Here is a 14793-nt window from a genome sequence, read left to right as displayed (position 1 = left end):
ATTGCTAACTGTTACCATTTAAGAAAAACATTGAATTAGAACTCTAGGATAGATGGTTTGGTTGGCTGATAAAACCTTGTTGAGATCTTTCCTACCGCGTTGTCTGTGCATGCGCACGTGTGTTTCTGCGTGTCTGTCTGTGTGTGTGTGTGTGTGTGTGTGTGTGTGAAAAAGGGGGAATTGACTCTTTTTTCCCCCATCTAGACCACATTAAACCAGGCCTAGATTAAAAACAACATGATTTACACCTGTCAAACCTGCACTAGATTATCAAATAGACTCCAGAGACTCATTAAAACACAGTTTCAGATTTGTCAAACATTTATCCTATTTGTGAAAAACAGAAAAACAGCGATTTCACTCTTTATCCCACATCTAGACCACATTAGACCAGGCCTTGATCAAAAACCACAGTATTTAGACCTGTCAAATCTGCACTAGATTATCAAGTAGACTTCAGGGACTCATTAAAACAAAGTTTCAGATTTGAGAAACCCTTATTCTATGTGAAAACAGAGTGAAGATTGATTTCACTCTTTTTCTCAATCTACAGTAGACCACATTAGACCAGGCCTATTTTCCTCATAAAATTGTAAATAAAATATCAAATATGTTTAACATTGCTATTTTTATGTTCAGCCAAGACTCCTTCATCATGTGGATATCGAACTTTCTGCATTAGACTTAAGTTTAAACCAGGCCAGAGGTCAGAGGGGTTCGGGTGTAGTGAAGTTACTTCCGGGCAATCTCCATACACCCACTGGTGAAAACCGTGCGTCTCTAGCCCGCTCAGGGGCTGAGTTGTGAAGTTCATGGCATGGATAGTGGTGTGGTGGCGAGACTCCGCCCGCTTGGGTCAGAGCTGATTGAGCGCAGTACAGTGGCCTCTGGGGAATCTCCTTGCACCCACTGGCGAAGACCGTGGGTCTCTAGCCCACTCAGGGGCTGAGTTGTGGGATCCGTGGCATGGATAGTGGCGTGATGGTGAGACTCCGCCCCCTCGGGTCAGAGCCGGTCATGGACAGTGTACCTCTCTCCGAGCCATCCACCTGCCCCCACCAGTGAAGACCCTAGGACTCCGCCCCCTCCCGTCATATTGGGTCGGGGGCAGTGGAGCCCTCTCCGGGCTACCCACCTGCTCCCACCGGTGAAGACAACCACTGCCTCTTGTGGTAGCAACATAGAGCTGCAGGTCAACAACGGGGCAGAGCGAGGGAGTAAGCCAGGGAGGGACTGCAAATGGATATTTGCTATCCTAGGTGCGCTGGCTTACAGCCACGCACAAAAAAGTATAGTCTCCAGAAAATGACTGTCATTTCCTGTTACATCCATAATGCACATCTTTTTGTGGCTTAATTTATTTATAAAAAAAAAAAAATTGCCCCTCTTTTCTCCCCATTGGATGCTCTTATATTATCCATTAGAAAATTGCATCTTGTAAGAACTGTACTTTTACTGAGACATTTTGCTTGTCATTCTGAGTCCAAATGTCACATCCATAACACTGGAATTGCCCAGAAGCTCCTAGAATAGAATATGCTTTGCTCTAAAAGTTAAAACATCATTGAAGATGATTTTTAAGCCCATAGTGGGTTCTGAGCCTAAAGTGAGACCTCGCCACTCTATATCGCTCCAACCTTTTATCATGAATGTTTAATCAAATCTCACTAATCCACTCCTAGCGACCATATTAAATAAGATAGTCAAAATCATTGTTCTTTTTCCATCAATCATGTTGCAGTAACGTTTAGATCTATTTTGTGCTAATTATCTTCTTAATGGAAAAAGCGCTAAGACTTCCAACCCGTTACTTCAATACTTACTTCAGAAGTTAGATAAACATTAGGCATTTTGTGCTGCAAGCATAAACACTTTTAAATTAATCTTCAGAATGCAAATCAAGGGAAAGAGATTATACATAAATTAGACACTTTTTCGTTATTAGAAATGTTTTGTTTGTTGGAATGAGTCATCAGCTGTTGAGTGCCATGGCAACAGACATTATTCGATTTGAGTGAAACATATCTTGTTGCTAGGGAACTAATTAGGGCATTATTGAGGACCTTACAGATTTGCAATGTACTGCAGAGGCAACGTCTATAGACCAAATTATTACCATATAGAACATGTTCAGTTGGCGTGTTCAATCTGTCTCCCTAGCGTGTAATTATGATGAACAAAAACAGGGCAACATTATGCTGCATCCTGGAAGAGTAGAAAGTACCGTCATACTTATCAAAGCGGATTTATCACAACTTATGATAACTTATGTGTGTTGCATGAAAATAGGGGGGGGGGGGGAGGATTCCAACACCATAGAATGAATGTATGTTGACCAATCTGTTTGGAATATTATGTCGGGCTTATAGGGCTTAGCACTGCTGACTTTGCACATTAAAAACGGGGCTTGTTAGAGCCATTTTTCCTTTCATCTGAATGATTATACTTCATTGATTAATTTGCTTTATTATTGACATATCTGACTATTCATTATTCACTTTGCCTGAACCAGCCAATGTTGAGCACTCCCCCTGCTGTTGTTTCATATGCATTGTGTAGAACAGGAAATGACTTCATGAAGGGGTGTGGGCATAAAGGGGTTAATGAGGACAGGTGTGAGAGAGAGATTGTTTGTTTTGAGAAGATGGGAGCGGTATAGTCTTTTGACCGCTATTTTTTTGTTAATATTATTTGGACAAAGTTCATCACAGATTTTTGTAAGTTGTCTTCCTGTGGCTGCATCACCAAAATAAATGAAGGTAAAGCAAAGTCCTTGAATCTCTGTGATTGCTTTGATTGGATTGAAGCAAAGAGCCAGTGTGTCCAAAACCACATACCCAATACAAAGGCAATTGGCTATCATTTTGAAAGTAGTAAGAAGCCATGACAGGGCTCCCTGTATGAAGTCTGTTCCTGAGGTAATCAGAGCCAATCTAGGACGGATCTCTCTCTCAATGCCCGGTGAAAGTACCGATTCAACCTTCATGCATCCAGGTTAGTCTGACCGAGCCTGTATATGTATCAGGCCTCTTAGAGTAAGAATGCCATTCTGGGATCGGCTGTGCCTTTTGAAACCGAAAAGCTGTCAATTCGATTGGCGCGGGTGGGTGGCATTTATACTGAGGAGTGGCTTTAACCAACTCAACGCCATTACATACTGGGACAAACTGGGACAGACTGGGACCTAGATCAGCACACCTGCTCTGGGATGCTAGGTGACGACAGGTCCTGCTAGGGTCCCATCATGTCCTATACCGCTTAAGGCCATCATTGTCAGTCTGTACAGCTACAGATCTGGGACCAGTGGATTAGCCGGCAGCCTCCGTGTCTCTGTTTGGAAACCTGGTCCTGTCGTGTGTCTAGCCCTGTGTGTGTGTGTGTGTGTTTGACGTCAGAGCAGACAACAGACATGCAGCGCCAACCACCATGCTATGCAATCTACACCGAAGCCAATAAGAATCTCACACACACACAGCTAATTTTAGCGAGTGGAGTTTGGCCTGGCCTTTCTGGGCTGGAGTTGTAGAGTGATCATTTATGGTCAGGGTTCAGTGAGAGGAGAGGGTGACCAAGAAGGTTGAGGTATTGGAACCGGAGGAGGATGACAGACAGAGGAGGATGACAGAGACTAAAGTAGGCCGTGGTCCAGTTAGGCTGTGGTTCAGCTAGACTCAGAGACTGTAGCAGTCCAGTCAAACTGAGAGATTGTGAGGTTGAAACACAGGCAGGTTTCATCGCGGTCCAGATTTTTTGGGGGGGATCTTTTTGAATATACACAGTATGGCGATCAGTCTTCTGTAACTGGACGACTAGCAAAAAATGGCCGCTCCAAGTGTGAAGAATGAAAAACCCAGTGATGATTAACTGAAACTCATTAAAGATAAAACAAATGTTCTCCAAGCAAAGGGAGGCAGAGCGCACGGCCGAGGGCGGGCCGACAGTGGAGACGGCGGCTTACTTGTGGAAGCGCCCGGCTCGGTCTTCGTTGTCTGCGTACAGGAACATCTTCAGGGCGTAGTTCTCCACGTGGGCGTTGCCCACCACCTCCTGGGTGATGGACTCGTTGTCGCTCAGCTCCTTCTTCATCTGGAACGCACAAACATTCGGGTCGCGCGTCAGCACTCCGTTCACACTCCGCATCCCGCGCGCAGCTGCGATGCCACAGCGGCCCTGCACGGACCACCTGGCTACTCTTGAAAAATCATTCAGTTTCACTGCAGACAAATAGAAATCTAGTAATTCAATAGGCTTTACCTTGAGGGAAACACAAACACAGGGTGGTTATGAAAATGCACAAGGATCAATCGCCGCCCGTACTAGATCAGTGAAGAAGACCATGGGCGAGCCGGTGTGTGTGTGTGTGTTTGTCTGGCCTGCAGGTTTTAAATGTCAGCGCGAGCGGCCAGGCAGGAGAGATACACCTCACAGAGGACCATCCATCCAGGCAGCTGCTCGGCGCCTCCTCTCGCCCGACCCATCCGTCTCCGCGCGCCGACACTAAGCGCTGCACTTTGCACTTTGTGATGGTTTTTCCCACAGACTCGACACGCACATACTGTAGGCGTGAGCGTGCTCACGCACACCAACCGTGCACACACACACACACAAATTCTAACTGCTCAAATTCTCACCGTTAAGTCTCCAAAATAAATTCAGGGATGAAGTGATTAACATAAAATTAAACCGGGTGACAAAGCAGCAGGGACGTATATGAATAAACCAACAATTTATCAACAACTTGAATAAAGGCTTCAAAAAAAAATATCTCAAAACACCAATTAAAAACACCAATTAAAAATCTCTCTAAAATCACCTCAGATACTCTCTCAAACACACACTGAATGCATTATGTATAAAAGAAGTTCTCTGTGTGAGCTGTGCTTTGACAAACTAGAGATGTCTTACTCACAGAAGTGAGGATTTCCATGGAGTGACTCATGCGTTCCTGAGACACACACACACACACACTCACACACTCTCACACTCTCACACACTCTCACACACTCACACACTCTCACACACTCTCACACACTCTCACACACTCACACACACACACCACACACACACACACACACACTTTGATTCCACTCCAGAAAACTATAATTACTATAGCCGGGTAGTTGAGGGTCCTCGGGGAGGGAGATTTTTGCTCCTCTCGCTTCTCAAGAATTCTCAGTACTGAACAAGGCTAATACTACAAGGCTAATGCCACTTAACACCCACTGAGGAGAACAGGGCATTTCACCTGTGTGAAAAGGCCATGACAATTTCACTCAGGACCTGACAGCTCTTTTACATTGCAGTTTACCACTGGGAAAACTCACCATGAAACTATACTAAACTAAATGTGGAATACGAATTCTGTCAGAATCGCGGCTGTTCGATTTGTGTAAATTCACCACCGTATCCTTGTATGCTCAACCCCTGCCTGCCCCTGCTGTTAAATCAAATGCTCCCAGTGTCGTGCAGTGGCTTAATGGTTTGTAGTGGCGGGGAGCCCAGCGTTAGCCTAGCCTCCGCCTGCTAAGCCCACATGCTGTGGCACCGATAGCCCTTCTCTGGGCCGCCTCGGTCGGGCTAGGGTTTCCCCGTAAAATCACTAAAGCAAATAATACTGGTTACCTTTGGGCAGGTGGACCCGGCGCCGCTGAATGGACATACTGTTCTGTGTGTTACAGAAAACCCGGCCAGCTTTGCCTTAGAGGCAGCAGCGCGTGGTGACTGAGCTGTACTGTACTGGAGCCTAGCGCAGGAATTTAGGAACACAGCTGATGGGAGTGGAGTCCTGCCGTTTGGGAGAGGACAGGGGAGACAGACGAGAGGAGAGGAGAGAGGAGAGAGAAGAGGAGAGAGGAGAGGAGATAGAGGAGAGAGGAGAGGAGAGCAGAGGAGAGACGAGATAGAGGGGAGAGGGGAGAGGAGAGAGGACGGCTGCTTAAACTGTCAATAGGTACAAAGAAAAGAGCCACAGTGTATTGATTTTTTTCATAATGAATCCCTATCTCAACCAACTTATTTCCCCCGTGATTTAAAAGAAAAATAACACCACTGAATCCCCAACATCCTGAGAATAGTCATGGAGAATAACTCTGTATGTAGGCCTACATACTGTATGTCTTGGGTGATCAGCACACAAGTGAACAGCTCTAGTACGTCAGCTCACACCCGGCATTAGAATGCGTCTCCACATGCATCTTGAGTGAAGGGGACAGGGGGGGGAGGGAGTACCACCCAACCCCCCCCCGTTTCAATCTCCTCGTCCCTGAGGGGACCAAGTTCATTGTCCTCATAACGCTGCGAAGCCCGACAGTACATATCGCTGCTCCTGCACGGCGATGGCGGCAGCCTCCTGGTCGGGCACAGCATAGGCTTCGGATTCTAAAAATGTAATCGGCTATTCTCCGGTGTCCATGAAACTTCAACGCTTGGATTTAAAATTCTATATTTGACTCTCCTGCTGTTGGATGGCGATCGAGGTCAATTTGAGAGCCGCGAGAGTCTAAATGAACTTGCTTCAAGAATAAAAAATAAATAAAAAACCTGCAATACTATCCTCAAGTGATGGTCATATGTTATGCTGTTTGGAATGCCAATTGGCACAACAGACAATAGAGCGATTTCGTAAAATAGAGTCGATGGGCAACGCCGCAAGTCAAATATCAGATTAAGAGAAGATAAAACCATGTGGATGGACAGCCTAAAGTAAGATTTTGAAAGAGAACACTGCACTTGCTCCCTACAGGCGCCCTGTGCCTCCAGCGCTCCAGATTTTAAGCGTGACGGTCTCACTATTGGCTCTCAGAAGGCTATCAACCAAGCCGTTAATTTGGCAGGGTGCACATTTGAGATCCAATTAGCTTAACACTATACGGACACGAGCCAACGATCGATGAATGCGGGTCTTTGCTCTACAGCCTAAGCTACGGGACAATGGGACTGGGGCTTCTTCGCACACACAGATGAATGAAGTAGCCCACACACTCCCTAGGAGGCAGAGGATGTCAGTTGCCATCAATGTGGCCCGGACACATTCGCGTTCACACTGCTGAAAGGATGTGGTTTGAGTCGAGACGCATTTGGTGCCACACCTGTACATAGAGCTGTCCAATTGCGATCGGCTCGGCCAAGACGCATGTTAATGCCAGGCGTGTGAACAGGGCCACTGTGAGTGGAGCGGCATCACAGCGCTGTTCCTGTCTTGACCCAGTCTGGTGGGTTAATGGCTACTTTATAGTTCACCCCCAACCCCACCCCGAACCCCCTAGTCAATTAAAAGGCCTTTTAGAGCGGATGTAGCCTTAAGGAATGGGGGCTCTAAGCTCTTAGCCAGCCTGGCAGAGACATCCGGGAGCTGGGAGACGAGTTAATGAAGGCCACTCAGGTGCCAATAAACCACGGCCCCTAGGAACGGGTAACTCCCGGGGGGCTGGGCCTGGTAACTAATTGGACCTGGGATCTCTATAAAGCTCTCTGGGGCCCTGGGCTTTCGGGAGCAAAACAGCCCCTGTGAGCCCCACTTCCTGTTTCTCTCTGCGCAGGAAAACGCCATAAAGCTCCCGTCGTTTGAACTCTGAGGAGCATGTGCCAGGGCTCTTAACGAGCTGGGGGTCACGCATCTCTCAAAGGGAGCTTGCGTAACGTCGATGAAGACCGTGGGCCGCGTATGGTTATCGCTGCTTCTCTTCCATCGCTATAAGAAGCTGCGCTGGACCGAGCCATACTTTGGCATGGAATAAGTCATTATTATTATTGGATAAAATGTTCGGTTTCCATTTAAGTTTCCACTGACGGTCATATCTGGGAGGAAGAGAGGGGGGTGGATGGGGGGAGAAAGAGAGAGAGAGAGAGAGTGGGGAGCGAGAGAGAGCAAACAGGGAGGGAGATAGAGCGCACGGGACAAGAGGAGAGGGGTTAAGCGGCACTGTACGATGACGATTACCCTCAACGCCTGACTTCCAATTAGTTTCAATTGTGCCACGAAAGATGAAGGGATCACGTAAGCTGAACTCCGGGCAATGTGTTTCTTTCAGCGCAGCTCCACCTCAATTACTGGCCAGACCGAGGGTGTGAGCCTGCCTCCGGGAGGCTGAGGTTGAATGGTATTCTAAACACACAGCGCTTTCCAAAAATGAGTTATGCTCCAGACTGCACAGCGTGGCAGATGTGAGGTAAGCTCGCTCAAAGTCCAATTACAGTAGCTCCTCCTGAGTGGTGTGAACGACACTGGGGCTTTCACTTAAACAAACGTACCACAAAGAGAACCCTATTGTGGCCCTTTAATTATGATAACTTATGGTAGTCCCACTATTTAGCATTATTGTTCTCCAGTTCTTCGTTAGTGTGAACACCGATTCAGCATTCACATTGTTCTCCAGTTCTTTAGTTTATTTTTTTTCCTTACATGTTTTGCCATTCTTGAACTCATTCATACTTTGAGCTACAGAACCCATTCAAATATCAAAATGTTCAGCTATTTGATGACATGGGAATTCAGATTTTTATACTTCTCTAAATAATCAGCTTTTTCCACTTTTTTTTTTTTTTTTTTTACAATGGAAGTCAATGGGAAAAACATCAAAATACTCTTCACCCTTCAACAAATTCTTACTTTGAGCTACAGAAATTCAAATATCAAAATGTTCAGCTTTACTTCTTTCAGATCTTTTATACATTTAATATATTCAGCTTTTTTCAACATTTCAAGGGCGGAACTTGAAATCCTCTACAACTTTGAAACCTTTGTCTGTCATTTTTTGTGCTAGAAACCTACTTCTAAGTTTGAAATGTTCAGGACCTTTACCTGTTTCAAGGATGCCAACTGAATTTTAAAATTAACTTTTGAGCTGATAATTTTGAATTCATACCCGTTTTCTACAGTTTATAAGCTACACAGACATATTATACATCAAAATGTTCAGCTTGTTCCAGGATTCCTACAGTGTCAATAGCCTATCTAAGCTGTAACACATGTCTGTCTGTCTATCTATCCATCAATCCCCAGACGTATTGTTGTTCACAACCCTGGATGGGTGGGCTACACCCTCAGAGGAACCAGAAGACAGCCACTGCAGTCTCTCTGTGAGGCCCTAATGTCACCATAAGAGAGCTCCCACACAAACACACTCAAATGTCAAGATGTTTAAAGTGCTGTTAGCGCCCAGCATGCGCATGGAAAGATCCATGATCCCCAAAGACTAACCAACTATAACCTGCCATTTCAGTGATTTGTACTTTAGCTACAGTTATCTTCATAATTTATCCAAGTCATCTTTATAGCAATTAGACACAGCACTGGAATGTGAAGTAGCCTATTCTTTGAGGTTGTTTAATACCAGCTCAACTCAAAAATGGACAGATACGATGGTGTCATCATAGCAGAAAGAGTCAACATGGACTCTGTATAGATTGCGAGTCAATCTGACTCCAGAACCTGCTGTTCCAACTGTCGACCTTTCTTTCTTACCTCCTCCAACTGGTCCATCAGTTTGACCAGGAACTTCCGACACTCCGGTGTCTTGCTGTCCAGCTTCATTCCTGTCTGCATGGAATATAGCATGCCTGGAGAGGCAGAGAGAGAGAGAGAGAGAGAGAAAGATGGTTATTATTAAATTGCAGATATTATACTACATCACATTAGAGTCATTTAGCAGATGCTTTCATACTAAGTGATTTACAATAATTGCATTTAACGTAGGTAGTCAGTGTGCTACTACTCACCAGGACTCACAAGTGCATCACCTTTCTAAACAAATGATTAAGAGCATAATCTAGTGCTAAAGCCAAAGTGCAAGAGCACTAAAACACAATAGGTGCTTAAGAGGAAGGATCCAGGAAGTACTTGAAGTGGTGAATTTTGAGATTACAACGAAAGATGGGAAGCAACTCTGCTTGCCTGATGTCAGTGCGTCATTCCACCACTGCGGGGCCAGGACAGAAAAGAGACGAGACCTTGGGTCTCGGAGTGACGGGCCAACCAATTGTAAAGTTCCATGTTGTACACTGCGCATGTGCAAAGTTAGCAAGTGCCAGGTTATGCACTGTGCACAGGAGAGTGATCAGTTGATTGGAAGTGCAGCTAGAGGCTGCCGTTGTGTCAAGCAGAGTATTAATGCATACAGCTGTCGTTGGAGTTATAGGACTAACATTGGTAACAGAGGATGGACAAATTCCGCTGCCGTTTGATGAGAAGTCTTCCGAAAGTTGGAAAAATTAGGTTAACATTTGGAGGCCGGTTACCAACCTGTAAAAAAAGAAAAAAAGAAGGCATTGGCGGTTGCCTTATCGCTAACGGGAAGGGCCAAGAACAGTGCACTGGACATCCCCACAGATCCCCAAGAAAGATGATGGAATGACTACACTTCCAGCAAAATTGGATTCTGTGTTTTTAAAAGAGGAAAAAGACTGCCAGTACGAGGCGTACACAGAGTTTGACAGGTTCACAAGAGAAGATGGAGTTGATTACATTGTCGAATTTGAACGTCGGTACAACAGAGTATGTACATTTGAACGTCAGTACAACAGAGTACGTCAATTTGAAATAGAACTTCTAGATGCTGTGCTAGCTTTTAAACTACTAGGTACTGTGGGACTCAATGTTAAAGACAAACAGCTAGCGTGTACCACTCATTCAAGCCTCTTGTTTGTGAACATGAAGTCAGATTAGAAGCGAATCTGCAAACGGTTGTTCAGGGTCAACTCAATAGATACGGGAAACATGGTGTGCAGTTGCCAATGCACACATCACTGGGCAAAGGACTATCCACATAAAAATGAAGATGCAGCCTTGACAGATGAGAGACTGACAGGTGAAGAATGCAACATTGTTCGTTGTCAAGGGAGGCGGACTAACACAGAGTGCGTTATTGAGTTGTCCCAGCAGATATCCCATTGCTTTTAAGCAAAATGTCACTTTCTTTGTTCTACAAATTCCTGCCAAGAAAGGGAAGAAGCAATGTCAAATTGAAACTGAAATTGTCCCAACAGATCCCATTGCTTTTAAGCAAAATGTCACTGAAAAGTGCAGGTGCAGAATTGGACAGTGAAATGACAAAGCCATGATGTTCAAGCAACCAGTGGCACTTGAGTGGACATCTTCAGGATATTACTGTGTGAACTTACCCCAGATGACCCATAAAATAGGGGACAAAGTCTACGACAAGCAGATGGATTGTACAGAGCGGAAAGGTCCAAGTGTGGTCATCAGTCTAGATGGTATGGTGATATTTGTCAGGCTTGGGGGCACCTACATTCGGGTACATCAAAGTCAGGCTTGGGGGCACCTACATTCGGGTACATCAAGGTCAGGCTTGGGGGCACCTACATTCGGGTACATCAAGGTCAGGCTTGGGGGCACCTACATTCGGGTACATCAAAGTCAGGCTTGGGGGCACCTACATTCGGGTACATCAAGCTCAGGCTTGGGGGCACCTACATTCGGGTACAACAAGCCGGGCATCGAAATGTAGATGGTCCACAAGCGATGCTGAGAGAAAAGGACAATCGACAAGACGGGACTGAAAATCATACGACCCTACCAGAAGCTGGACTGAATGAGAATGAGAGAGACTATGACACTATGACACTGAGGGCGAGAGTAAGGAGGAGAGACCTATGGATAAGGACTGTGACACTGAGAGCGAAAGTGGAAAGAGATACCTGAAAATGATGAAGCCCTTGATACTGAGGATAGCAATGAGCCCTCTCACACATCAATAGTCTGGAGTAATGCCCATCCATCTGACACATTACAGAAACACTCAATCACAACTCGTGAAGGCCTAAAGGCCAATTTATACTTCGTTGTATGACACTTTTGAAAGAAATGACATCACTGTCGACACTTTTGTGTCGGACAAGGGGGTCTGGCACTTATCAAACTTTCTAATGTCGCAGACGCTGTCACTTTCGTCGCACATCTGTTAATTGTCTAATTGGATAATTAGATAGAAGGCACTTCATTGCCATTTCTTCTACAGGCCTCCGAATTACACCAAAGTTATCTCGGTGAGTCAAACGTCTTATAATATGCCGTAAATAAGGTCCAGGTTGTCAAAAACGAACATTATCCTTTAAGCTTTAGTCTGAAAAGTGGACTAGTAGTTACATACACAGATAATTAACCTGGCAAAGCACAGTGAAAACATCCTCAGCCGGTCGGAAGCTTGGAGAGACCAAACGCAACCCCCCACAGGGAAAAACGGCCTCTGTCCACTGAATCTCGCCACTGTCACATGATCAGTTCCACGGGGACGGACGTGGTTCTCTTCACAAATGTCACCGACACCGAAGCCGTGAGCGCAGTAAGGGCCACGGGCGCAGCTAAGAGGGCAGCAGAGAGAGGGAAAGCGAGAAGAGGAGGAAGGAAGAGGAAAAGCAGGAAGACAAAGAGGAGAAGTGATTCTCCAGAAGCTCGGCACCTTAGGAGAATCCCTTAGCTTGAAACCCACATCCTCCTAGGATGGGAGGGCCTTTGAGGTGATGATAATGGATTCTCATGTTTCCTGAATGCAATCTGTTTTTGAGTTTGCTCTTTGTTGTTGTTTACTTGTGCTCCGTTGTTCATTTGGGTCTGTAACTCACGATCTGTAACTTCTCAGAAAGGATGTGAAGAGCATGAGATAAACGAGGCTATTTCTCCCACTAGAGTAATGCAGTAGAGTATAAAACTGGCCGCTAGGCTTGTTAGCTGGAAGCAATAGCAAGGATTTTGAGTTTGTAGGTTCTTTGATTCCATCCGAGTCAATGCTTGCTGCTAAGATTGCGCTTCATTTGAACACAGTGTTGTTGGATCCTTCTATTAAAGCCTGTGCCTTTCTGCCTTTAGCTGTTTTGAAACCCCTGGTATAATAGAATATAAAGTTTATTTGGCATGTGTAACAATTACAGCTACAGGTACATTGGAATTATTGCCATCACTTGTCCTTACAGTATCTTATCAGCACTAATCAGTTCCTTAATTCCAGTCCTAGGTACGCAGATAGACATTTAAAGTTCCCAAACTGGCAATTTACTATCCGTAGTCTAGCAGTATCATCCTCATCTATTTATCCCATCAGATCAGGTTCTGAGTGAAGTACAGCCTAAGGCTCTCACCAGTTCTAATCCATGACCCAGCATGTGTATATATTAGCATTAATCACCATTGTCCCCCTGGTACTACATCCCTCAGCGCATACAACACAGTCTCTTGGCTGCCAAATATAAAATCTGGGCCCTGAAAGAAAGTGCATGAGAATCCTCATTCTCCACCACCTGTGTCGCCAGCCTCGCTGACTGTGTCATTCTGTCCATCTCTCCTGCTTTCCTCTGTTCCATTCAGGGAAACAAATGGCCAACCTCTCTCTCTCTTTCTTTCTCCCTCTCTCTTTCTCTCTCCCCTTCCCCCTCTCTCCTTCATCTGCCTACCGCTTGTGTAGTTATCTCCGTTTTGCCCCAGTCCCCGTCTCTCTCTCTCTTTCAGCTGCAGCCCGGACGTTCTCTGGCCCTCTCCAGTTCTGTTCCGGGGTTATCGGGAGGGTAACAGTGCCGCCACACCCAGAGAGCAGACATCTGCTCAGAGATCTGGGTCCCAGCAGCTCCTTCCTGCTCTGGCCAAATCACTCAGCCCTGGATCTGGGGGAGTTGGGTCTGGGTCTGGGGGAGTTGGGTCTGGGTCTGAGGGAGTTGGGTCTGGGTCTGGGGGAGTTGGGTCTGGGTCTGGGGGAGTTGGGTCTGGGTTTGGGGGAGTTGGGTCTGGGGGAGTTGGGTCTGGGGGAGTTGGGTCTGGAGGAGTTGGGTCTGGGCCTGGGGGAGTTGGGTCTGGGCCTGGGGGAGTTGGGTCTGGGTCTGGGGGAGTTGGGTCTGGGCCTGGGGAAGTTGGGTCTGGGTCTGGGTCAGTTGGGTCTGGACCTGGGGAAGTTGGGTCTGGGTCTGGGGGAGTTGGGTCTGGGTCTGGGTCTGGGGCCTACAGCTTTCTCCCCGGTGGAGTTAGCAGAATTTACAAGATGCAACAGAACTTTAGCTGACACCTGACCTGAACTAACTGACGTGACATTAGTGAAAGAAACCTACATAACCTTATTCAAAGGGTGACTGGACTGGTCTGGTGCAGTTAGTAGTAAAGTAGAACTCCAAAAGTCCTAGGCCGATCTCAGCTATCTCTGGGAAGCAGGATAAATGATAGGATTTCCACTGACATGTGGCAAACTGGGCCTCAGTGAATGCATATATTCATTAGGTCATCCACAGTTCCGCAAAACTCTCCACTCCTGCGTCCATCCTCAGTACATCCACGTATGTTGGTGTGGGACGTCCTCTTAATCGGTGCCTGTGTGTTGGTTCCCAGAGCACCAGCTTGCTGGCTGGGAGTTCATGATGTCTGTGGCAGCGGCCAGTCCTCCTGGATGCCACTTTCTCACTCAGCTTTGGTAGCCCCCCATACAGATGCTTGTTGGTAACATGCTCGCTCTGGTTGACATATAGCACCACACGCAGCATTCTGGTGTAGCACCCATCCAGAGACTTCTGCAGGGTGGGCTTCAGGGTCCAAGTTTCACAGCTGTATAGGAGGACAGACTCCACAGTCCCATGGAAGAAGCTCAGTTTGATGTGTCGAGGGAAATTGGAGTTCCACACACTATTCATGCCATTCAGAGCCCTCCATGCCAGCGCTTTTCCTGTTCTGATGAGTTGACCCAGGAACGCAGGTATTTGAAGTCGCTAACCTGCCTATACAATATAACTATAGCCTGATACAATCACACAGAAACTCTAACAGAACCTCAGCCGTTTGAGAGCAGATGGGGAAAAAAACGG

General features: G+C 46.3%; 1 protein-coding gene across 1 annotated transcript in view; it reads right to left on the bottom strand.

Moving 5' to 3' along the window:
* vta1 (vesicle (multivesicular body) trafficking 1) overlaps positions 1–14793 on the bottom strand; it is a 55280-nt gene that overhangs the window by 28870 nt on the left and 11617 nt on the right. Inside the window, exons 2-3 of the mRNA XM_084454007.1 lie at positions 9464–9558; positions 3959–4086 (exon numbers count right to left, since the gene is read on the bottom strand). Coding sequence (XP_084310133.1) covers positions 3959–4086; positions 9464–9558 — 223 coding nt within the window. The remainder of the gene's footprint in view (positions 1–3958; positions 4087–9463; positions 9559–14793) is intronic.

Source organism: Borostomias antarcticus (genome assembly GCF_949987555.1).
Source record: "Borostomias antarcticus genome assembly, chromosome: 19".
In the NCBI taxonomy this organism is placed as follows: domain Eukaryota; kingdom Metazoa; phylum Chordata; class Actinopteri; order Stomiiformes; family Stomiidae; genus Borostomias; species Borostomias antarcticus.
Note: the sequence above shows the minus strand (reverse complement) of the source record. Positions and strands in the feature narration are given on the sequence as shown.